The 26493-nt window shown below is 44.1% G+C and overlaps 2 protein-coding genes across 2 annotated transcripts in view; one reads left to right on the top strand and one right to left on the bottom strand.

The window, feature by feature from the left end:
* Nucleotides 1-26493, top strand: part of LOC135310846 (probable global transcription activator SNF2L2) — a 192823-nt gene that overhangs the window by 16197 nt on the left and 150133 nt on the right. Inside the window, exons 2-4 of the mRNA XM_064439901.1 lie at nucleotides 12520-12643; nucleotides 23665-23994; nucleotides 25947-26048. Coding sequence (XP_064295971.1) covers nucleotides 12604-12643; nucleotides 23665-23994; nucleotides 25947-26048 — 472 coding nt within the window. The 5' untranslated portion in view covers nucleotides 12520-12603. The remainder of the gene's footprint in view (nucleotides 1-12519; nucleotides 12644-23664; nucleotides 23995-25946; nucleotides 26049-26493) is intronic.
* The window catches only part of LOC135310847 (zinc finger and BTB domain-containing protein 5-like), a 214788-nt gene that overhangs the window by 145250 nt on the left and 43045 nt on the right, over nucleotides 1-26493 (bottom strand). The window lies entirely within an intron of this gene.

Below are 26493 nucleotides of genomic sequence, written 5' to 3'. Positions count from 1 at the left end.
AAAGGGGCAGAACCCATTAGCATTGCTGGAGTGACAGGGGGATCCCAAGAGCTAACTGTATTGGAGGCCAAAGTGAGCCTAACTGGGAATGAGTGGCAAAAGCACCCCATTGTGACTGGCCCAGAGGCTCCGTCCATCCTTGGCATAGACTACCTCAGGAGAGGGTATTTCAAGGACCCAAAAGGGTACAGGTGGGCTTTTGGTGTAGCTGCCTTGGAGATGGAGGAAACTAAACAGCTGTCTACCTTGCCTGGCCTCTTGAAGGACCCTTCTGTGGTGGGGTTGCTGAAGGTCAAAGAACAACAGGTGCCAATCGCCACCACAACAGTGCACTGGGGGCAATACTGCACCAACAGAGACTCTCTGATCCCCATCCATAAGCTCATTCACCAACTGAGGAGCCAAGGAGTGATCAGTAAGACCCACTCACCCTTTAACAGTCCCATATGGCGAGTGTGGAAATCTAAAGGAGAGTGGAGGCTTACAGAGGCTATCATGGCCTGAACGAAGTGATGTCACCACTGAGTGCTGCTGTGCCAGACATGCTAGAACTACAATATGAACTGCAGTCCAAGGCAGCCAAGTGGTATGCCACAATTGATATTGCTAATGCATTCTTCTCCATCCCTCTGGCAGCAGAGTGCAGGCCACAGTTTGCTTTCACATGGAGGGGCGTCCAGTACACCTGGAATCGACTGCCCCAGGGGTGGAAAGACAGTCCTACCATTTGCCATGGACTGATCCATAATGGTTTGGAACAAGGTGTACCTCCCGAACACCTTCAATACATTGATGACATCATCATGTGGGGCAACACAGCAGAAGTAGTTTTTGAGAAAGGGAAGAAAATAATCCAAATCCTTCTGTGTCGTGGTTTATCCGGCAGCTCAGCCCCACACAGTCGCTCGCTCACTCCCCCACCGGTAGATGGGGGAGAGAATCAGAAGGGTAAAGCTCCTGGGTTGGGATAAGAACAGTTTAATAATTAAAATTAAAAGAAACAACAACAGAAATGTATTGTAAAGGAGAACAAGAAGAGGCGCAAAACCCTGTGGGAGGGGGGAAGGGAGGGGAGAGGGGGAACAAACCACCGAAACAAACCGCATGCGACGCAGCCGCTCACCGCCCCCCAACCCGATGCCGCTCCACCCCCGAGCTGCAAACTGCCCCCCCTCAATATACTGGTCATGGTGTCACATGGTATGGAATGAACATGCCATTGGCCAGTTGGGGTCAGCCACCCCCACCATGGCCCTGCCCCTCCCAGCCCCCCGCCACATGGCAGAGTGCGGGAAGCTGGAAGGGCAGCTGACCCCCCACCACAGGCAGGAGAATTAACCCCTTCTCAGCCAAAACCAGCACATTCTCCACCCCTTATTCTATACCATTTACACCATGCCCAGGTCCCATACCATCCAATACAACCTCACCCACCACCACCCCTCCCCTTCCCATCCTTTAACATTATACACAGACAACATTCCCTTAGTTCATGGACTTTCCCTGTAAAATGTCCATTAAAATGTCCATTGAGTTCACCCAGTCCATGACTCTGGGCTCCATGTGTCGTATCAGTCTTTCAGGGTGGGAGGGATGGTGTGTGTTGTGTTGGGTTGCTGCGTTCCGAGTCAGTCATCATTCCATCACTGTTGTACTTTGCTTGTTTCATAGTTTATCTTCCATGGATTGGGAGGCTCGTACTCTGATATCGTTGATACAACACAGAGATGACATACAATATTATATAGCAGTTTGCATTGTGCCATTCAGTTCATTGTTTTCACCCAAAATAAAATCCCGTTGAGGCACACATTGGATTTCTCCATCCTCCCGCATCACCCACCAAGTGCACCCAGGTCCTCCAGCAAACACAATCCCACGAATGGGTTTGCCTTTGCATGAGGCAGGAATAACCCAGACTGTTTTGCCCAACATATTTTTCACGTGCACTACAGTGACGGAAAACCAGCGGGAGACAGGCACCATCCGATGATGATCAGCAAGTCTCATTTATTGGCAATCAGCAAACATCTTTTATACCATTCGTTAATTAGCACATACATATTGCAAAAGCACAGCTCATCATTGGCTGGGAGGTAAATGCCAACTCCTCCCATGCTTATCTCTTGTGTTCAGCCTTGCAATTAGCAGTTACTTGTTTCTCACAATCTTTTACCGATCAGCAACAGCTGGGCTCACACTCCTTTGTAAAACACCAGCTGGCCTCACATTCTTCTGTTGACCTACAGCTGGGCCCAAGGTCGCTTCTGACCTGGAGCCTGTTTTTCTACTTCAATGCCCTCTTTCTGCTAGCCGTTCCCGGGCTAGAGTTTCCCACACTACAGGGATTCTATTCCATTCCACAGTACGTAAGGATTCCGATTGGGCAGGGCCAGCTCGCCTGGCAGATCTCCTCGTGTTGACTAACCACATGGCTTTTGCTAAATGTGTATCCCAGTGCTTGAATGTTCCACCCCGCATTGCTCTCAGAGTAGTTTTTAACAGTCCATTGTACCGTTCAATTTTCCCAGAGGCTGGCGCGTGATAGGGGATGTGATACACCCACTCAATGCCATGCTCTTTGGCCCAGGTGTCTATGAGGTTATTTCGGAAATGAGTCCCATTGTCTGACTCAATTCTCTCTGGGGTGCCATGTCGCCACAGGATTTGTTTTTCGAGACCCAGGATAGTGTTCCGGGCAGTGGTGTGTGGAACGGGACAGGACATGTTTCCAGCCAGCCGGTCGTTGTTGCTACCACTGTAAGCATATGGCGCTTGCCTTGGTGGGTTTGTGGGAGTGTGATATAGTCAATTTGCCAGGCCTCCCCATATTTATATTTCAGCCATCGTCCCCCATACCAGAGAGGCTTTACCCGCTTTGCTTGCTTGATTGCAGCGCATGGTTCACAGTCGTGGATACCTCGTGCAATAGCATCCATGGTCAAGTCCACCCCTCAGTCACGAGCCCACCTGTATGTTGCATCTCTCCCTTGATGGCCTGAGGTGTCATGGGCTCACCGAGCTAGAAATAGTTCACCCTTATGTTGCCAGTCCAGATCCACCTCAGCCACTTCAATCTTGGCAGCCTGATCCACCTGCTGGTTGTTCCGATGTTCTTCAGTGGCCCGACTATTGGGGACGTGAGCATCCACATGACGTACTTTCACATCCAGGTTCTCTACCCGGGCAGCAATATCTTGCCACAGTGTGGCAGCCCGGATGGTCTTACGTCTACGCTGCCAGTTGCTCTGCTTCCAGTGCTGTAGCCAGCCCCACAGGGCATTTGCCACCATCCAGGAGTCAGTATAAAGATAGAGCACTGGCCACTTTTCCCGTTCAGCAATGTCTAAGGCCAGCTGGATGGCCTTTACCTCTGCAAACTGGCTCGATTCACCTTCTTCTTCAGCAGTTTCTGCTACTTGTCGTGTAGGACTCCATACAGCAGCCTTCCATCTCTGGTGCTTTCCCACAAGACAACAGGACCCTTCAGTGAACAGGGCATACTGCTTTTCATCTTCTGGCAGTTTGTTATAGAGTGGGGCTTCTTCGGCACATGTCACCTCCTCCTCTGGTGATAATCCAAAATCTTTGCCTTCTGGCCAGTCCATAATCACTTCCAAGATTCCTGGGCAACTGGGGTTTCCTACTCAAGCCCGCTGGGTGATCAGTGCAACCCATTTACTCCACGTAGCATCAGTTGCATGGTGTGTAGAGGGGATGTTTCCTTTGAACATCCAGCCCAGCACTGGCAGTCGGGGTGCCAGGAGCAACTGTGTCTCAGTACCAACCACTTCTGAAGCAGCTCAGACCCCTTCATATGCTGCCAGTATCTCTTTGTCAGTTGGAGTATAGCAGCCTTCGGACCCTCTGTATCCCCGACTCCAAAACCCTAGGGGTCGACCTCGGGTCTCCCCTAGTGCTTTCTACCAGAGGCTCCACATAGGACCATGCTCCCCGGCTTCGGTGTAGAGCACATTATTTACATCTTGTCCTACCCGGAATGGCCCAGGAGCTACTGCATTAACTGTTTCCTGTTTAATCTTTTCAAAGGCTTGTCGTTGCTCAGGGCCCCATTTGAAATCATTCTTTTTCCGGGTCAATCGATAGAGAGGGCTTACGATCAGACTGTAATCTGGAATATGCATTCTCCAAAAACCCACAATGCCCAAGAAAGCTTGTGCTTCCTTTTTGCTAGTTGGTGGAGACATGGCTGCTATTTTGTTCATCACATCCATGGGGATCTGACGACGTCCATCTTACCATTTGATTCCTAAGAACTGGATCTCTTGTGTGGGTCCCTTGACCTTACTTTGTTTTATGGCAAAACCAGCTTTCAGAAGGATTTGGACTATTTTCTCTCCTTTCTCAATAACTTCTCCCACTGTGTTGCCCCACATGATGATGTCATCAATGTATTGAAGGTGTTCTGGAGCTTCTCCCTGTTCCAGTACAGTCTGAATCAGTCCATGGCAAATGGTAGGACTGTGTTTCCACCCCTGGGGCAGTCGATTCCAGGTGTACTGGACGCCCCTCCATGTGAAAGCAAACTGTGGCCTGCACTCTGCTGCCAGAGGGATTGAGAAGAATGCATTAGCGGTATCAATTGTGGCATACCACTTGGCTGCCTTGGACTCCAGTTCGTATTGAATTTCTAGCATGTCTGGCACAGCAGCACTCAACAGTGGACTGACTTCATTCAGGCCACGATAGTCTACTGTTAGCCTCCACTCTCCATTAGACTTCCGGACTGGCCATATGGGACTGTTAAAGGGTGAGTGGGTCTTACTGATCACTCCTTGGCTCCTCAGTTGGTGAATGAGTTTATGGATGGGGATCAGAGAGTCTCTGTTGGTGCGATATTGCCGCCGGTGCACTGTTGTGGTGGCAATCAGCACCTGTTGTTCTTTGACCTTCAGCAACCCCACCACAGAAGGGTCCTTCAAGAGGCCAGGCAAGGTAGACTGCTGTTTAGTTTCCTCCATCTCCAAGGCAGCTACACCAAAACCCCACTTGTACCCTTTTGGGTCCTTGAAATACCCTCTCCTGAGGTAGTCTATGCCAAGGATGGACGGAGCCTCTGGGCCAGTCACAATGGGGTGCTTTTGCCACTCATTCCCGGTTAGGCTCACTTCGGCCTCCAATACAGTTAGCTCTTGGGATCCCCCTGTCACTCCAGCAATGCTAATGGGTTCTGCCCCTTTATAGTTTGATGGCATTAAGGTGCACTGTGCGCCGGTGTCCGCTAAAGCTTTCTACCTCTGTGGGTCGGACGTGCCAGGCCATCGGATCCACACAGTCTAGTAAGCCCAGTTATCCCTTTCCTCCACCCGGCTGGAGGCAGGGCCCCTCTAGTCTTGATCATGGCAGTCACAACTCACTTCCTGTAAACGTGAATCAGGACTCCCTCTATTAGGCTTAGAAATAAAATCAGCGCTCCTACTCCTCTGTCTGGGGACTTGCTCGCTGGAAACTGGAGCAGCAGCTTTCCTGGAAGAGCCTCCCTGAGTGACTCTTCTTCCTTGCAGTTCATGCACTCGTGCCTGTAGGGTCGAGGTAGGCTTGCCATCCCACCTCATCATGTCCTTTCCGTGGTCGCGCAGGTAGAACCATAGCGTGGCCCATGGTGTGTATCCCCTCCTTTGAGCCAAAGGATGCTTATTCCTAACAGTTGAGACACTACTCTGTAGAGGTTGGGAGCAGGACGTATCTTCTTTGAGTTGCTGGACCTCTTGGGATAGTTTCTCCATAGCAGAGACGAGCAAGGAAGAGATATTTGCTTCATAATCCCGGAGTCTATCAATCACCTCTGCCACCGTTGGTGTCTCGTCATCTTTCCAGGACATTACTGCCAATGAGTTTGCATGAGAAGATGGTGCGCTCCATACAAACTTCCGCCACATGGGTCGTGTGCACTCGGCTTCATCTGGATGTTTGGATGACCGTTGATCGTCCAGGTCACCATAAATCACCTCAAGCACAGTTAATTCCCTTAGATACTGGATGCCTTTCTCCATGGTCATCCATTTTCCTAGGAAAAATACAATATCTTCTTTGAAGGTGTACCTTTCTCTCACTCTGGACAGGAGTCGCCTCCAGAGGCTGAGGGCTTGTGTTTTTTTCCCCAATTGCTTTGTCAACACCCCCTTCCCCAGAAAGGGATCCCAGTTGTTTGGCTTTTTTTCCCTCTAATTCCTGACTGCTGGCCCCATTATCCCAGCATCGGAGCAGCCAGGTGACAATGTGCTCACCTGAACAATGGCTATAATTTTTTCGCATATCTCACAACTCTCTCAAGGACAGGGATCAGGTGGTCTCTCTTTCATTTATGACTTCTTCCTCCTCTCCCCTTGACGGCCCTGCTTTTTCATCATCCCATTCTAAATGAGTTGACGTCTGCTTCCAATATTTTGTCTTGTGTATGGGGGCAACTGACACTGGTACGGGTTGATTCTCTGAGCCAGCTCCAGTACTTGTTGTGGGGGTTTGAGTGGCTGCAGTGCCTGTGGTCAGGGCTGGAGTGACTACAGTGCCAGTCACTTTGCATTTCAATCCAGAGACATTCTCTTCCCCTTGGGAGCACTGAATACTGTTGAGCAGGGCTCAGTATGCATGGGCCAGGCCCCAGCATGTTGCAGTTATCTGTGTCTCTCTGGAGTTCCCAGCATAACAATATACTTTCTCCAAATATTCTACTATTTTTTCAGGATTCTGCACTTGTTCGGGGGTGAAACTCCAAAACACTGGAGGTGCCCACTGCCCTAGGTATTTGCCCATGCTATCCCACATGCCCTGCCACTCATAACTGTCAAGCCTTGGGGCACATTTCTGGGTGATATTCTTAAGGTGCTTAGTCAAAACCAAAACAACATGCCCAAAAACTAACAATAAGTGCACCTTAACCACCCAAGGATGTTCAAGATACAAAAACGTTGTTGTAACAAAGGCACAGACATCATAGAACAAAGTTGCAAAGGTACTATTCTGTATTTCCTCCATATAAAATCTCTCAGAGGAGGAGGTATAATTGCCAATTGCCTCAACAAGGTGGTATCCAAAGTACAGTAACTGTTTCAGCAAAAAAACCAAATACCAGATAAAGCTGAAAACGAGTGTTAGTATAATAAGTCTCGTAGGCAAAACGTTTCTAATGACAGCAGAACACAGCACACTAAACAAACCAACACCAATTTTTAACACCAACTGCAAAAAGGACAACATGGTGCTGTGACCAGCAGCTGTTGTTATCTCCAACCCTTGAGCCCCACGTTGGGCGCCAAAAAGACTGTCGTGGTTTAGCCGGCAGCTCAGCCCCACACAGTCGCTCGCTCACTCCCCCACCGGTAGATGGGGGAGAGAATCAGAAGGGTAATGCTCGTGGGTTGGGTTAAGAACAGTTTAATAATGAAAATTAAAAGAAACAACAACAGAAATGCAATGTAAAGGAGAACAACGAGAGGCGCAAAACCCCGGGGGAGGGGGGAAGGGAGGGGGGAGAGGAACGAACCACCAAAAAAACCCGCACCGGACGCACCTGCTTACTGTCCGCCAACCTGAGGCCTCGCCGCCCCCAGCCGCAAACTGCCCCCCCTCTATATACTGGTCATGGTGTCACATGGTATGGAATGAACATGCCATTGGCCAGTCGGGGTCAGCCGTCCCCACCATGGCCCTGCCACTCCCAGCCCCCCCCCCCCCCCCCACTCGGCCGAGCATGGGAAGCTGGAAAGGTAGCCAACCCCCCACAGTGAGGAGAATTAACCCCTTCTCAGCCAAAACCAGCACATTCTGAAAGCTGGGTCCTGTTGTCTTGTGGGAAAGCACCAGAGATGGAAGGCTGCTGTATGGAGTCCTACACGACAAGTAGCAGAAACTGCTGAAGGAGAAGGTGAATCGAGCCAGTTTGCAGAGGTAAAGGCCATCCAGCTGGCCTTAGACATCGCTGAACGGGAAAAGTGGCCAGTGCTCCATCTTTACACTGACCCTTGGATGGTGTCAAAAGCCCTGTGGGGCTGGTTACAGCACTGGAAGCAGAGCAACTGGCAGCGTAGACGTAAGACCAACTGGGCCGTCACATTGTGGCAAGATATTGCTGCCCGGGTAGAGAACCTGGATGTGAAAGTACATCATGTGGATGCTCACGTCCCCAATAGTCGGGCCACTGAAGAACATCGGAACAACCAGCAGGTGGATCAGGCTGCCAAGATTGAAGTGGCTGAGGTGGATCTGGACTGGCAACATAAGGGTGAACTATTTCTAGCTCGGTGAGCCCATGACACCTCAGGCCATCAAGGGAGAGATGCAACATACAGGTGGGCTCGTGACTGAGGGGTGGACTTGACCATGGATGCTATTGCACAGGTTATCCACGACTGTGAAACATGCGCTGCAATCAAGCAAGCAAAGCGGGTAAAGCCTCTCTGGTATGGGGGACGATGGCTGAAATATAAATATGGGGAGGCCTGGCAAATTGACTATATCACACTCCCACAAACCCACCAAGGCAAGCGCCATATGCTTACAGTGGTAGCAACAACGACCGGCTGGCTGGAAACATGTCTTGTCCCGTTCCACACACCACTGCCCGGAACACTATCCTGGGTCTCGAAAAACAAATCCTGTGGCGACATGGCACCCCAGAGAGAATTGAGTCAGACAATGGGACTCATTTCCGAAATAGCCTCATAGACACCTGGGCCAAAGAGCATGGCATTGAGTGGGTGTATCACATCCCCTATCACGCGCCAGCCTCTGGGAAAATTGAACGGTACAATGGACTGTTAAAAACTACTCTGAGAGCAATGCGGGGTGGAACATTCAAGCACTGGGATACACATTTAGCAAAAGCCATGTGGTTAGTCAACATGAGGGGATCTGCCAGGCGAGCTGGCCCTGCCCAATCAGAATCCTTACGTACTGTGGAAGGGAATAGAATCCCTGTAGTGCACGTGAAAAATATGTTGGGCAAAACAGTCTGGGTTATTCCTGCCTCATGCAAAGGCAAACCCATTCGTGGGATTGTGTTTGCTGGAGGACCTGGGTGCACTTGGTGGGTGATGCGGGAGCATGGAGGAGTCTGGTGTGTACCTCAAGGGGATTTGTTTTTGGGTGAAAACAGCCAATGAACTGAATAATATGCTTTTAATTGCTGTATAATGTTGTATGTCATCACTACTATGGTTGCTATATGCCATATCAATGGTATCATGGTGGGAATCTCCCAATTAATAATAATAAATGAACTTTCAATTGAACCAAGCAAAGTGCAGCAGTGATAGAACAAGGACTAACAGTGCAGCGGTGATGAAACGAGGATTGACTTCAGCATGCAACAATCCGCACCACACAGAGCACCTCTCTGAAATACTCTTACAATAGATGAGACCCAAAGTCATTGACGAAATTAACTCAATGGACATTTCACAGGCATTGTACAGGGGTGGTCCATAGACTAGGGGAATGATAAATGAAATCTGTATATCCTGTTAAAGGATGAGAAGGTGGGTAGGGATTATTGAAATTGTATTGGATAGTATGGGACCTGAGCATTATGTAAATGGTATGGAATAAGGGGTGGATACTGTCATGGTTTTAGCTGGGATAGAGTTAATTTTCTTCACTGCGGCTGGCATAGTGCTGTGCTTTGAACTTAGCATGAAAACAATGTTGAGATAATACACAGATGTTTTGGGCTGTTGCTGGGTAGTGCTTGTACTAGTCAAGGACTTTTCTAGATTCTCATGCTCTGCTGGGTGCACAAGAAGCCAGGAGGGGAGGGGGACAGCTAAGAGAGCGGATTCAAACTGACCAAAGGGATATTCCATATCATGTAACATCACGCCCAATATGTTAACTGGGAGGAGCTGGCCGGGGGAGGGAGGCAGCAATCGCGGCTCGGGGACTGGCAGCATTGGTCAGTGGGTGGTGAGTGGCTGTATCATTCATGTTTCTGTGGTTTTTTTCCTTCTTTTTTTCTTTTCCTTCCTTTTCCATTTTATGATATTAACATGATTGTCATTATTATCATAATCATTATTATAATTATTATTTTATTGTAATTATTAAACTGTGCTTATCTCAACCCACAAGTTCTTTTGCCCTTCTGATTCTCTTCCCCATCCCACAGGGGTGGGGGGAGTGAGCGAGCAGCTGCATGGTGTTTAGTTGCCAGCTGGGGCTGAACCATGACCCGTTACTTGATGAGCATGGTCACCTCACAAACAGGGACATAGACAAGGCAGAGGTGTTTCAGGCTTTCTTCGCCTTGGTCTTCAACACCGATGGTATCGAAGCTAGTGAACCATGACTGTGGGAATGATAAACTCCCAGTCAACCCTGAACTTGTGTGGGACTTGTTGCTCCAGCTGGATCCCTGTAAGTTTATGGGGCCTGATGAGATTCATCCAAGGGTATTTGAAGAGCTGGCTGATGTCATGGTGAGACCTCTCTCAACGATTTTTCAATGTTCTTGGGAATCTGGAGAGGACACAGTTGACTGGAAGCTGGCAAACATTGTCCCAATCTTCAAGAAGGCCAAAAGGAATGACCCCGGTAACTACAGGTGTGGGAGTTATTGAAAAACACCTGAAATGCAATGCAGTCATTGGTCCCAGCCAGCATGGATTCACAAGGGGAAAGTCCTACTTAACAAACTTATTTTCCTTCTATGACAAGGTTACCCACCTAGTTGACCAAGGGAAGCCAGTCGATGTAATCTTTTTGGATTTCAGTAAAGCTTTCGATACTGTCTCTCACAGTATCCTCCTGGACAAAATGTCCAGCATACAGCTGGATAAACACATAATGCAATGGGTGAGCAATTGGCTGACAGGTCAGGCTCAAAGGGTTATAGTAAATGGGGTTATATCAGGCTGGCGGCCAGTCACTAGCAGGGTTCCGCAGGGATCCATCTTAGGGCCAGTACTCTTTAATGTCTTCATAAATGACTTGGACACAGGACTTGAAGTAATTAAGTTTGCTGATGACACAAAATTGGGAGGAGCTGTTGACACTCTCGAGGGCAGAGAGGCCCTGCAGAGAGATCTATACAAATTAAAGAGCTGAGCAATCACGAGCTGTATGAAGTTTAACAAGGGCAAGTGCCAGATTTTGGACCTGGGGCATGGCAGCCCTGGTTGTACATACAGACTTGGGAAGGAGAGGCTGGAAAGCAGCTCTGCAGAGAGGGACCTGGTGGTTCTGGTTGACAGAAAGTTGAACATGAGCCAAGAGTGTGCCCTGGGCACACCCAACCAAGTCCTGGGGTGCATCAAGCACTGTATTGCTAGCCGGTCGAGGGAGGGGATTGTCCCGCTCTACTCTGCACTGGTGCGGCCTCACCTCGAGTACTGTGTGCAGTTTTGAGCACCACAGTACATTAAGGAAATAAAGCTACTAGAGAGTGTCCAGAGGAGGGCCATGAAGTTGGTGAAGGGTTTAGAGGGGAAGCTGTATGAGGAGCAGCTAAAGTCACTTGGTTTGTTCAGCCTGGAGAAGAGACTGAGGAGAAACCTCATCCAGGTCTGCAGCTTCCTCACAAGGGGAGGAGGAGTGGTAGGCGCTGATCTCTTCTCTCTGGGCGACCAATGATGGGACCCGAGGGAATGGCAGGAAGATGTGCCAGGGGAGGTTTAGGTTGGATATTAAGAAAAGGTTCTTCACCCAGAGGGTGGTGGAGCACTGGAACAGGTTCCCCAGGGAGGCTGTCACAGTGCCAAGCCTGGTGATATTCAAGAAGCACTTGGACAATGCCCTCAGAAATATGGTGTGAATTTTGGGTTTGTCCTGTGCAGGGACAGGAGTTGGCCTCGATGATGCTTGCAGGTCCTTTCCAACTTGGGACATTCTATGATTCTATTAATCTATGGCTGTGTCAGGCGCAGGGCAGCCCTTTACCTCTTCTTCTTCTCACAGAGGTCACCCCTGTAGTCTTGTCCTTTCCCACTACCAAAGCCTTACCACTTAAACCCAATACACTATGTATACCATAAATGATTGCTGTCTGTAGAAAAATTAGTATGATATCACAAGCAGAATTTTTACTTTAAGTAAAAATGTACCAATAAGAAATTGATTTCTTTAATGGAATCTTTGTGTTTGAAGGGAAACAGCATTTGGGACATTCCAGTATAGCAGCAACTGAAAGGCAAAAGGTTGGGTTAATAATTTGGCCTAAGCCATAGGCTGTACCATTCTAAGTTGGTCTGTATTACACTGTTTTGTTATGTGAAGTCAATACAGTTTATTTGCTTCTGTTTGGACAATTTTCCTCCAGTTTGTAGTACTTGACATTGTCCAAACATCTCATAAGGAATCAGAAAAAGAAAAGGAAGCAGCAAGAAGGGGGATAAACATTCTCATGTTATGCTCTGCTTTCCGAAAATCTGGTTCCAGGGATAGAGTCCCTTTGTATTTACTTATAATAGGTAGCATGAGAAGTTTATATGCTGCTTTATATACTTATGTAAATTTTTAATTTATGTCCCTTTGATTTTTTAAAAAATATATATATTTTTTTTACAGCCTATTGATGGCTTGCATGAAAAAGGAATGGTTGAAGATGTTCATTGTAGCCCTATGAAGAGTATGTGACCTCCTCACCCTGGAATGGGCCCACCTCAGAGTCCAATGGACCAGCATAATCAAGGTTCATATATATTATGCATGCAGTATGATTTTTGGGACCCTTTTGTGCTACAGGAAGTCACAAGTTCCTTGGAACAAGTTTCTCTGTGCTCTGTTTGGAAAAGATAAATTCTGATATTGAAGGGAGTAGAGGAATAACTTAATTATCTTACTTTTTGGAGTGTTCATCAACCATGTACTGAAACATAGGGGTAATTTAAGGATTTGGGTAAGGTTATAATCTGTGACCTGGGTAACTTTCTACGATCTTTAGAAAATCACTAAAGTCCATTATAGATTTCCTTTTTTTTAAAACAGTTTTCTTCTTTTTTATGTCAGTATTGTAAACATAAGTGCATTAAAGAGTTTGATTGGTTTGAATCCTATGATGAAGGAATCACAAGGGAGAAGTCAAACCATCCTGGAGTGGCCTTATTTAATATCTGCTGTGTTTGATCAAGTACTATTTGTAGGTTTTGCAAAAAAATTGTGCCCAACAACAGAAACAAAATAGAAGCTAATTTCATCATATGTCTTCTTCATGTCCTTTAGTTCACAAGGTAAAAGGAAATGTATTCTATAATCAGCTCAGTATGTTGAAAATGTAACTGACAACACCTATCTTCATTAATTACTTTAGCAGATAAGGTTTTGTATATTGCATAATTAGTTGAATTACAGCAATGCCTGAAGACCCTGACTAGAATTAGGAGCCCTGTTTTACCAGTCCCTGTACAAAGCTATTAAGAGATGGTCACTTTTTTGGATGTGTTTTTTTGTGTTTGTTAGATTGGATAAGGCAAATGGTGGGAAGAGAAAATGGATATAGATTAGCAGAATGTCTTTGCTTGAACTGCTGTGTGACTCTGAGTGGGCTGTGACTGGGATCCTGGTCAATACTTGTTCTTGTACCTTGAACATTGGAAAGTACTGTTTTTCAGTTTACACCTTTCACTACCAATTAAGTGAAATAGAACTGACTTCTGAAGATACAAATTCTCCATCAAAGTGTTTTTCCGCTGATTTCAGTGGAATTCAAGCATGCTCATCTGAGAGCAAAATTTTACCCGAGCATGCATTCAAAGACAGTTTTGCTTGCAACAAATGTGTTTCCTAAAATGAACAGAATGTTTACTCTGAAAATGAAAACTGGTTCAATTTAAACATAATGTGCTAAAAATACAGTACAATAGCACTGTTGGTCATGGCTCATGCATGGGACTTCTCTGTGCTACAATAAAACTAATAAGCAGTAATAACAATAATAGACATGTATAGTGCTTGACTTGCTTCTGCATAGCATTCTAATTTAGAAGAAAAGTAGTACTAAGCAAAATTAATATAACCCATATTAAATGGACTAAAACTTGTTAAGTGATAGCCTACAAAAATAACTAAATAGTGAATCGTCAACCAGTTGGGGACGTTTCTAGTTGGTCTTGCGGGATTCTGAATATATTTGTCATAAATATATGTCATAAACTCATTGCTGGTAGAATATGCAGATAACAGTGGTGTAGCAGTAAATAACAAAAGGAACAAGATGATTATATATACTGATCAAGATCATAGAATGGTACCAATGAACTGAAACAAACCAAAAAACCCTCTTGTTTTTTCATGGAATTTGGAACTAAATAAGTGCAATTATTGTGATACAGCAGTAAAATCCACTCCAATTACAATGTTTGATGTGCTTTGTTTATAGTTGATAAAAGAACTTGAAATGCAAAGATAAGCACTGCAGGGATTTTAAGGCTCTGGGACCTAACCTCTATACATTTTTAATCACGAAGCAGTATTTGCTGAGCTTTTTACAATAAAGCTACCTAAATTTATGTTAACATAGAGCTCACCAAGTTACTGCTTCTTCACAGAGAATATTGATATTTACTGTCCCTACTGTTCTTAAACTTATCTGCACTTTCTTTTCTGACCTTTTCAGCCTTTTAAAAATGAGAAAAATCTATTTGGTCATCTTATCCATCTGTCTGCCAGTGGAAGACTACCTCTCAACAGTATATTTCTCCAGCCCTAATTTTGAATTAATTGCATGCTTGGGGCTTTCATATCTTTCTCTTAGTTGACAGTTTCACAAGAGACGATATTAGCACTGGCCATATTACCAATGAGGAAAATTTTATACATAGCTTACCTTAAATAAATGTTCTTGTAGCTTCAGTCCTGTCTGAATATATTTCTCACTGTACATTTCTTCTAAGATGTTATGTGCTCTCACTGTGTATTGTGAATGCCTTCTGAGACTACATTTAATTAATGAAAAAAGTGTTAATCAACCTAAATGAGCCATTGAACTAAATTTCTTCAATTCTGGTCTATATCTCCTCCTCCCAAAATTTATTTGCATTCATCATTTCAATAAAAATCCCATCCCCACCCCCCTGCCATCAGTTGTATTGGAACTGAAAGCAGTTGAAATTTTAATGTATATGGTCCACATACATTTTCATCATTTAAGTAATCTTAATATTTAGTGGTAGTTAAAAGTTTAGTTGACTTAAGCACTGTTGAATATTCCACCACTTGGAATGGTAGAATCTTGACTGCGCATCTAGTGCTATCTATTATGGTATTGTGGTTTAGAATTAATAATGTCATCCACTGTTTATTCATAGAGTGGAAAAAGAGTACGAGTTTTCCTCAGCTTTCAGCTCCCATTTTCTCAACTTTGAAAGAATTAGTCCAAATAAAGAGAAAGGTATATTTGCATATGCTGAATAAAATGAAAGCAGAAGCAATTAAGGAAAAAAAATTATGTATGCTCCTCACCCTCCCACCCCCCCACCCTCACTTGCTTCTGGAGAAGTGTTAAAACTAGGATTTGTTCCACTGTGAAGACTGAAAATACTTACTTTATTCTGAAAATGCTTACTTTATATAACACATGATGCTAGGACATACTTGTGTAGATCAAGTTGTATAAAAGTTTGAAAAAAATTTGGCTGCTAATTATTTATATATTGTTAAGAAAGCCTTTTAACTTCCTAAAATTCGAGAAGGACTCACAGGAACAGCCTCTTCTATTAGGGGTCATAGAGAAGATGGTGCCAGACTATTCAGAGGTGCCTGCTGCCTAGCAAGAGATATTCTAATTGTGCATAAGGAAAAAAAAAGCTTCACAGTGAGAGTTGTACGGCACTGGAACAGAGGCCCACAGAGGCCTTGGAGACTTTCAAAGTTTGCCTGGATAAGGCTCTGAGCAATCTGATCTAACTTTGAAGTTAGCCCTGTTTTGAGCAGAAGGTTAGAATACATGACCTCCAGAGGTCCAACCCAGATGATTCTATGAATCTATTTTTATATTTTAACAAGATACTAATGTTTAATTTTAAATAATTTGGTAAAAGAAAGTATATTCATATCAGAAAAAAAAGCTGATTGTTTCCATTAGAATTATAGCATTAAAGTCTTTGTTATTAGGGTACTATATGCATCTCTGATTTAAGTTGTCTTTGTAGCTCTGCATTTTAAATAGCAATGAATTAATACTTTTGTAATGCAGAGTATTGCATAGATATATGGTTTACATTAGGCCCAGATGCAAGTGGCAGAAAATTCACATGAAATCTTCTTGTCTGTATCTTTAATATTCTTTAACCCTATATCTTTAACTTTTTTTTTATATATATACCAGATAACCTTTACCTTCATCAGTCTCCATCATAAGTTTCTACCTTATTCAGCACTTATGTGCATGCTCATCTGTAGTAGAGCATGTGTAGACAGGAAAAATCAAGTGGTATAGAAGCTTTATGAATACAAACTTGCAAGTACTGTCGCTGGTAAAACATTGAATCACAGAATATTGAGGTCAGAAGGGAACTCTGGAGATCATCTAGTTCAACCCCCCTGCTCAAAAACAGGTCAACTACAGCAGGTTGCTCAGGATCTTGACCAGTTGGGTTTTGCATATCTCCAAGGACAGAGACTCCAGAATCTCTCTGGGCAACCTGGTCCAGTGTTTGACCACCCTCACAGAAAAAAAAAAAAAGCTTTTTGTTACGTCTAAGTGGAATTTCTTGTATTTCAGTTTGTGCCTATTGCCTATTGTCCTTTCAGTGGGCACCACTGAGAAGAGTCTGGCTCCATTTTCCCATCCCATCTCGCTCAATCGCTCCACATATTTCAAATGCTCTGATCATACTTCATATTTGTGGCCCTTTTCTGGGCTTGCTCCAGTATGTCCATGTCTCTCTTGTACTGGGAAGCCCAGAACTGGACACAGTACTCTAGATGTGTGCTCACCAATGCTGAGTAGAGGGGAAGAATTGCCTCCCTTTATCTGCTGGCAACACTGCCTAAAGCAGCCCAAGATGCTTTTAGCTGCCTTTCCTGCAAGGGCACATTGTTGGCTCACGTTACACTTGATGTCAACAAGGACCCCCAGGTACATTTCTGCAAAGCTGTTTTCGAGCTGTTTGGCCTCCAGTCTGTATTCGTGAGTGGGGTTATTCCTTCTCAGGGGCAGGACTGGGCATTTCCCTTTGTTGAATTTTATGAGGTTCCTCTCTGCCCATTTTTCCAGCCTGTTGAGGTTCCTCTGAATGGCAGCACAACCATCTGGTGTATCAGCCACTCCTTTCCAATTCTTTATCATCTGCAGACTTGCTGAGAGTGCACTCTGTCCCATCATTCAGGTCATTAATGAAGATGTTGAACAGTACTGACTGTAGTATATCTCATATCTCACCAATTTGGTTATAAGGATGCTATGGGAGACTCTGCCAAAGGCCTTGCTAAAGTCAAGGTAAACAACATGCACTGCTCTCCCCTAGTCTACCAAGTGAGTCATCTCATCATAGAAGGCTAGCAAGTTGGCTAAGCTTGATTTCCCCTTCATAAATCCATGCTGACTACTCCTAATCACCTTCTCATCTTTCATGTTTGGAAATGGATTCCAGGATTATTTGCTCCATCACCTTCCCAGGGACAGAGGTGAGGCTGACTAGTGTGTAGTTCCCTGGATCCTCCTTCTTGCCCTTCCTGAAAATAGGAGTGACATTTGCTTTCTTCCAGAACTCAGGAACCTCTCCCAGTCATGATGACCTTTCAAAGATAATCAAGAATGTCCTTGCAATGATATTGGCCGGTTCCCTCAGCACTCATGGGTGCATCCCATCAGGTCCCATGGTCTTGCGTACGTTCAGATAGTTTAAATGTTTCCCTAAGTTTATCCGCCTCTATTGAGAGTAAGTAAGTCTTCCTTTCTCTAGACTTTCCTTTTAGTCTCAGAGGCCTAGGATTCCTGAAGAATGGTCTTACCAGTAAAGACCAAGGCAAAGAAGCATAGAATCATAGAATCATTAAGGTTGGAAAAGACCTCCAAGATCAAGTCCAACCGTCGACCCAACAATCCCATGCTTCCTAAACCATGCCCTGAAGTACCATGTCTACACATTTTTTGAACACCTCCAGGGATTGTGGCTCCACCACCTCTCTGGACAGCCTGTTCCAATGCTTAACCACTCTTTCAGTAAAGAATTGGGAGAGAAGCAGAATCAGAATGGTAAAATAAGAAAACTCCTGGGTTGAGATAAGAACGGTTTAATGATTGAAATAAAATATAATAATAATTACAACAATAACAACAACAACAACAACAATAATAATTAATTGTAATGAAAAGGAAAACAACAAAAAGAGAGAGAGAAACAAAACCCAGGAAAAACAAGTGATGCAACCACTCACCTCCTGCTGACTGACACCCAGATAATCCCTGAGCAGTGATCGCAGCCCCCCCCGGCCAACTCCCCCCAGTTTTTATATACTGAGCATGAAGTCTTATGGTATGGAATATCCCTTTGGCCAGTTTGGGTCAGCTATCCTGGCTATGGTCCCTCCCAGCTTCTTGTGCACCTCCTCGTTGGCAGAGCATGGGAAGCTGAAAAGTCCTTGACTAGTGTAAGCACTGCTTAGCAACAACTAAAACATCAGTGTGTTATCACATTATTCTCATGCTAAATCCAAAACACAGTACTATACCAGCTACTAGGCGGAAAAATAACTCTACCCCAGATGGAACCAGGAAAATCACCAGCAATATATTTATGAATATATGTGTAAGCAATTTTGATATTAATCTTTCTATTGAATAACCTCAGTAATTTTAGCTTTTTACCCTTAATATGTCTTATTCTCCCTTTTCATGCTTGCCTCAACTTTTTCTTTCTGTCTTTCCCTTAGGTTCTGTGCTGGTTTTGGCTGAGAAAGGGTTAATTCTCTTTACTGTATTGCCTGTAGTAGTCAGGGACCTTTCCAGGTTCCCATGCTCTGCCATGTGGGCAAGAGGCCAGGAGGGGCAGGGCCACAGCCAAGACAGCTGACCCCAACTGGCCAATGGGATGTTCATTCCATACCATGTTACGCCATGACCTGTATATTAACAGGGGCAGTTGGTGCATGGGGGTGGTTGCAGCTTGGGGACTGGTGGTATTGGGTTGGTGGGTGGTGAGTGGCTGCGTCATGTGTGGTTTGTTTTGGTTGCTCATTCCCCCTCACCCTCCCCCACGCCCCAGGTTTCACGCCTCTCATTTTTTTCCTTTCCATTGCATTTTTTGTTGTTGTTTTATTTTAATTATTAAACTGTTCTTATCTCAACCCACGAGCTTTACCCTTCTGATTCTCTCCCCTGTCCTACCGGTGGGGGAGTGAGCGAGCGGCTGTGTGGGGCTGAGTTGCTGGTTAAACCACAACAGGTTCCTTACTTTTTCTTATTTTCAACAGGGTCTTCTTTTCTTGTATTTTGCTCTTTATAAAACTGAATTCTCAGTCTTTTTCTGTCTTATCTGATCTTTTCCCAACTAAAACTTCTTCTTCTGTCCTGACCTTCCATTTCTTTTTCCTATTTTTGAGAAAACAACAAAACAAAACAAACCACAACTGTCATGGTTTAGCCCCAGTCAGTAACCAAGCACCACGCAGCCGCTCGCTCACTCCCCCCTGGTGGGACACGGGAGAGAATTGGAAGAGTAAAAGTGAGGCAACTCATGGGTTGAGATAAAGACACTTTAATAGGTAAAGCAAAGGCTGCGTGCAGAAGCAAAGGAAAACAAGGAATTAATTCACTACTTCCCATGGGCAGGCAGGTGTTCAGCCATCTCCAGGAAAGCAGGGCTCCATCACGTGTAATGTTTACTTGGGAAGACAAACGCCATTACTCCAAACGTCCCCCCTTCCTTCTTCTTCCCCCAGCTTTATATACTGAGCATGACGTCATACAGTATGGAATATCCCATTGGTCAGTTTGGGTCAGCTGTCCTGGCTGTGTCCCCTCCCAGCTTCTTGTGCACCCAGCAGAGCACGGGGAGCTGAAAAGGTCCTTGGCCAGTGTAAGTGCTACTTAGCAACAACTAAAACATCTCTGTATTATCACCACTGTTTCCAGCAAAAATCCAGAACATACTAGTCTCATACTAGCTACTACGAAGAAATTTAACTCTATCCCAGCTGAAACCAGGACAACAACCAACCCCAAATCTTCTGTTCTTTTTTCATTGTCCTTTCTCTGTTATTTTTAATGTGTACTTTACTGTAGGATTTTAGTATCCTTAGACCCTACCTTTCATTAACTTTTAATTCTATATCACCCTCATGTCTCAGCTTGTATGAATTCTGAATTTACAGCTACTGGCATCTCACCAGTCAAAATTTGTAGAGTTCCCCTATGCTGCCCTTACTGAAAACACAGTGAAATAAGGGAAGGAGTAAAATCGCTTGTTACTGTGACCAGGACTAGGTATGGATAAAGTTGGTATAGTTTCAGTTCAGAATGTCAGATCAGCCAAGGAGTCACAGGAGTAGATTTGATTCCACAGAACTCAGGGAAGTCTGCATGAACTTTTGAGTTCCGTGACCTGTAACTTGGTCAAAGACTGTGAAAGGGAGCTAGGGAGATTTGTTGTTTTGTAAGGCTCATCCGGTTGATACTGTGGTGGGTTAACCCCAGCCAGCAACTAAGCACCCACCAGCTGCTTCCTCACTCCCCTGCCTCCCCCAACAGTATGGGAGAGAGAATCAGAAGGCCAAAAGGAAGAAATTACTTGTGGGTTGAGATAAAGACAGTTTAATAGGCTGGGAGAACTGGGTTTGTTCAGCCTTGAGAAAAGGAGGCTTAGAGGGGATCTCATCACCATGTACCAGTACTTAAGAGGTAGCTACAAAGAAGATGGAGACTCCCTTTTTACAAATTGTCACATGGAGAGGACAAGGGGGAATGGACACAAGTTGCTCTTGGGGAGATTCCGATTGGACACGAGAGGAAAATTTTTCACAGTGAGGACAGTCAACCATTGGAATAATCTCCTCAGGGAAGTGGTTGACTGCTACATTGGACACCTTTAAGAGTCGTCTGGACAGTGTTCTGGGCCATCTTGTCTAGACTGTGCTCTTCCTAGAAAGGTTGGACTAGATGATCCCTGAGGTCCCCTCCAACCTGTGATTCTGTGATAATAAGTGAAGGAAAGAGAATTAAAACCACCAAGAGATGCAAAGGCAATCGCTCGCTACAAGCAGACTGATGCCCAGCCAGTGTCCAAGCAATGGCTACTTTGGAAAGACTTCCCCATCGTTTTTTTATTGCTGACCATGACTTTATATGGCATGGAATATCCCTTTGGCCAGTTCAGGTCAGCTGTCCTATCTGTGTCCCCTCAAAATGTCTTGTGCACCCTCAGCCTACTCCCTGGGGGCCAGAGTGAGAAACGGAGAAGGACTTGATGCTGTGCAAGCACTGTTCAGCAATAGTCAAAACATTGGTGTGTTATCAACATTGTTTTATCCACAAATTCAAAACACAGCACCATATAAGCTGCTATGAAAAGTTAACTCCATCGCAGCCAGACCCAGTACAGATACAAATGTTATTTTTCTTTTGAAAATTTCTTTCATAGCTGGTGGACAGCTTTAAAAAATCTAACTGTAGTCTTAAGATTTTTTTTGTCTTGGATATGCTTTGGAGTCTTTGATATCTCACTTAAAAAGCATACCCGTACATCTATTTTCGTGTGTGTGTTATGAAGCTCAGGGAAATATTTGTGAAGTGTAATTAAAATTCAAACCTAAACCCACCAAAAAGCAAGGATTGTAATAAGATGAGTTCTGTTCCCTTCAGAGTTGTGCTCACCCTGTGTGGTGGGTCAACCACAAAGCTGGTTGAAAGGTTTAGAGGGGAAGCCGTATGAGGAGCGGCTAAAGTCACTTGGTTTATTCAGCATGGGGAAGAGACCTCATTGCAGTCTACAGCTTCCTCACAAGGGGAAGAAGTGTCCCTCAGACACATGGTGTGAATTTTGGGGTTGTCCTATGCAGGGACAGGAGTTGGACTCGATGATCCTTGCAGGTCCCTTCCAAATCAGGACATTCTATGATTCTGTGAACCTTGGCTGGCCTCCACATGCCCATCCAGCTGCTCTCTCACTGCCCCTCCTCAGCAAGATGGGGAGAAAATAAGAAGAAAAAACCTCATAGGTTGAGATGAGGACAGGGAGATTAGGCACCAATTACTGTCACAAGCAAAACAGACTCGACTTAGGGAAAACTAATTTAATTTACTGACAATTAAAAATAGAGTAGGATAGTGAGAAACAAAAACAAAGCTAAAAACACCTTCCCCCCACCCCTCCCTTCTTTTTCCCAGGTTCATTCCTGGCTCTTCTACCTCCTCCTCCACCACTGAGTGGTACGGGGGGATGGGGAATGGGGATTGCAGTCAGTTCATAAAGCTTTTTCTGTCGCTCCTTCTTTCTCATGTTCTTACCCTGCTCCAGCATGTCTCCCTCCCATGGGAGACACTCCTCCATGAACTTCTCCAATGTGGGTCCTTCCTACAGGCTGCAGTTCTTCAAGAACTACTCCAGCATGGGTCCCCCCACAGGCCATAGTTCCTGCCAGAAAACCTGCTCCTGCGTGGGCTTTCCATGGGGTCACAGTTTCCTTCAGGGAACACCTACCTGCTCCAACGCAGGGTCCTCCACAGGCTGCAGAGGGACAACCTGCTTCACCATGGTCTTTACCATGGGCTGCAGGGAAATCTCTGCTCCGGAGCCTGGAGCACCTCCTCCTCTCCCTTCTTTCCTGACCTTGGTGTCTGCATAGTTGTTTCTTTCACAATTTTCTCACTCCTCTCTCTCCCAGCAATTGTGTCTCCCAGTTGTTGTGCAGCAGTTTTTAATTCTTTCTTAAATATGTTATCACAGAGGCACCACCAGATTCACTGATAGGCTTAGCTTTGGCCAGCAGTGAGTCTGTGTTGGAGCTGGCTAGGATTGGCTCTGTCCAACATGGGGGCAGCCCTATTTTTCTTCTCAGAGGCCAACCCTGCAGCCCCCCCCCCCAAACCATGCCATGTAAACCCAATAGACCCTGTTAGCTCTTTTATAGGATTTACTGTTCAACAGCTTCTTCAGAAGATAGTTTTTGTGTTCCAAGTTGATACGTTGGGTTTTCCAGCACCTGCATGGTAAAAGGTAGTGAATGTTGTTTCTCAGACTAGCTTTAATCCACATAAGCTTGGGGAACTATATTAAAATATGAATTAGATACTGTCTTTTTTTATATTTGTATGTTGGAGAGTATTAGCAAAAAGGTTATGTATCACTGAATAGGTGCTTTGATGTATGCACATCAAAATAAATAAAAAATATATAATTTTAATGCTGGTTTTATAAGCTGGAAAATAGGTGAACATCTTTGAAAACATTCTATAATGAAATATTCATTCATCATACAGGTGAACCAGTGCCCTATCATGCCATTTGATTGCTGTATTTCACATGCAATTTAGTTTTAGTTTGTTTTATCCCAAATGTGAGGGGAGTTAATTATTCTGTTTAAATAATAGCTCTTGTAGCCTTCTTGCTATGTCAGGGAATTTCAGATCATACTTTTGTTCTTGTAGAAAACATTACAGCTCTACTAATCTGAGAGAGAATATTTTATACTTCAGATACTATTTAAGGTAAAGAAACTTCAGTGGAGACCTGATTAACTTGGAAAATAGGTTTTTGAACCTCTTATCTGTTCCAGGCTATATGTCTCCACACCCATCTCCACTGGGAGCACCAGAACACATGCCCAGTCCAATGTCTGGACAAGGTCCGATTCCACCCCAGATGACTCTAAGTCAGCCAGGACCCACGATACCAGGAGACCCACAAGTTATGAGTCAACCCAACAGAGGTCCTTCACCTTTCAGTCCTGTGCAGCTACATCAGCTCCGAGCTCAGATTCTAGCATACAAAATGTTAGCTAGAGGTCAGTCTTTACCAGAAAACCTCCAACTTGCTGTTCAAGGAAAGAGGACCCTGCCTGGCATTCAGCAGCAACAGGTTCCTGCTGCCTATAGCAGGCAATCAAGTAAGTGAATGTAGGCACCATGTCATTGGCAAGATACTTCTTTAAGTTATACCTGTGGAAAATAACAGAAATTGTTGGTGTGCAGGCATATAATTTGGAACCATTTGCAGACACCTATATGAACCATGACCTATGGTTTTAAGTTGGAGTAAGTGCATAAAGCACGTTATTAGTAGGATACTGTAATTTTCTAGAAAATAGAGATAAAAGTAATTTATATACTCTCTGTCCTGATTATGCCTGCCACTTTTGCAAATGTTTGTCACAATTTGCCAATTACATTTTACTGCTGCTCTTAGAATGTGTTTTCACTTCCCTGTTGCCATGCAAAAAAAATAGATATAAAATCTAGAAGTTGACTGATTATGCAGACCATGAAAATTGAAGCCATATGCAGTATGCTGTCAAGTGCATAACATAAGGAAAAGAGTTTCTCATAACAATAATAGATGTTATAATGCAGTACGCAAACTTATTTCAGTCTTAAATAGTTTGCATCTGTTATGTTTTCTGAACAGGTCCAATCCTAAGATCAATTTAATGGTGTCGTGGTTTAGCCCCAGTCGGCAACCAAGTGCCACACAGCCGCTCGCTCACTCCCCCCACCCCTGTGGGATGGGGGAGAGAATCGGACGAGCAAAAGCAAGAAAACTTGTGGGTTGAGATAAGAACAGTTTAATAATTAAAATAAAATAGTAATGATAATAATAATGATGATGATAATATAATAAGGAAAATAACGAGAGAAACGAAGCCCCAAAAAAAAGTTTAAAAAAACCCCCACAAGCGATGCAACCACTCACCACCCGCTGACTGACACTGCCCATCCCCGAGCTGCGATTGCTGCCTGCCCCCAGCCAGCTCCCCCCAGTTAACATACTGGGCATGATGTCATATGATATGGAATATCCCTTTTGCCACTTTGAATCTGCTCTCTTAGCTGGACCCCCTCCCAGCTTCTTGTGCACCTGGCAGAGCATGGGAAGCTAGAAGAGTGCTTGACTAGTACAAGCACTACCCAGCAACAACTAAAACATTGTTGTGTTATCTCAACATTGTTTTCATACTAAGTCCAAATCACAGCACTATGCCAGCCACAGTGAAGAAAATTAGCTCTATCCCAGCTAAAACCATGACAAATGGGGAGGGAGGGAAAGGAGGGGAGTTTTCTGTTGTTGACATTTGGTTTTGTTTGTAAGTTCATTAATTTCTATGATGATTGTCTTTTACTTTTTCCCTCCTCCACAACTTCAAGAAAATAAATGGTTTATCTAGCCATGTGGATATTACATGGATCCCACTGTGATAGCTTAATAACAGTATTACGTGCATATTTTTTGAGTATTCATTACTTTTAACTTCAGACCTTTTAGGACAAAAAAATTCCATTTTACTTTAAGGGAATTTTAAATAGCCTATATGTATTTCTTTTGTTGTTTCCATTTTGTACATTTTTTAACCAAGGGCTATGAAAATGTGATCTTTATTTTTAAAAATTAATCTCCTCCTGTTGTTTATTACTCACTTGAAATAATAATCCTGTGTTCGTGATATCATAATATACACCATACAAATTATTTTGGGCACAAAATTAGTTCAAGAACAGTTTAAAAAATATCCTGATTATTTTAAAGAGTTAACAATTTATGTAAACTCTTATTTATCTTTAGAAGCTGAGGGTAAAGATGATTGTATTTTCTTATTAAAAATAATTTGAATAACTGGTCACTTAATTTGAATGCATGTGGCTTTGTCATCAATTATTTTAAAATATGCGATTTTAATATACCTCATTACATTAATTTTTTGCACAGTGGAATCCACTTAAATCTGTATTTAATGCACAAAGCTTATTTGCATAAATAGACTAGCCTATTGGAATGCAGAGGGATTTTTTAACGTGTAATAATGTTTTATATTTTAATAATTTTCTTTCCTCTGTTAAATTATAGGTATTGGGTCACATGCATTGAGTGGGCCTACAGCTGGCCCAGGACCAGCTCCAGGAGTACTTGGACATATAGCTGCCATGACCCCTAAACCTTGGACAGAAGGTAGAAGGGAGTATAGCAGTAATTTTATATCATGCATACAGTTAAGGTTAAACTGTGTGGGTAGGGATTGGGGAAAAGAGGCAGGAAAAAGAGTGGGGAAATAAAAAGGCATAAAGAAGAAACAGTGTGACCTTTACTTTGCCTAGCACTTAAATATCAGGGAGTGTTCTACCACTTATTCAAAGGTGAATGAGTTGACCAGATGAAATTATTGCAGCTGTTAGGCAGCCTGAATATGAAGCACCCTCTACAATCAGAATTAAATATATAAGCTTGTTCCTTTTCCAGAGATTGATGCAGATGGTTGAATGCCAGATGGTCAGGATGCTGGATCTGAAGTGAAATTGATTACAAGACTACAGGCATATTGTGTAGTTGTATTTTTTAGCAATAAATTATTATGTTTCCTCAATCAAGTGATATCTTTATTGTTGCAGATGTCTGT

The sequence above is a fragment of the Phalacrocorax carbo genome (assembly GCF_963921805.1).
Source record: "Phalacrocorax carbo chromosome W unlocalized genomic scaffold, bPhaCar2.1 SUPER_W_unloc_2, whole genome shotgun sequence".
Taxonomy (NCBI): Eukaryota; Metazoa; Chordata; class Aves; order Suliformes; family Phalacrocoracidae; genus Phalacrocorax; species Phalacrocorax carbo.
This window is presented reverse-complemented; position numbering and strand designations above follow the sequence as displayed.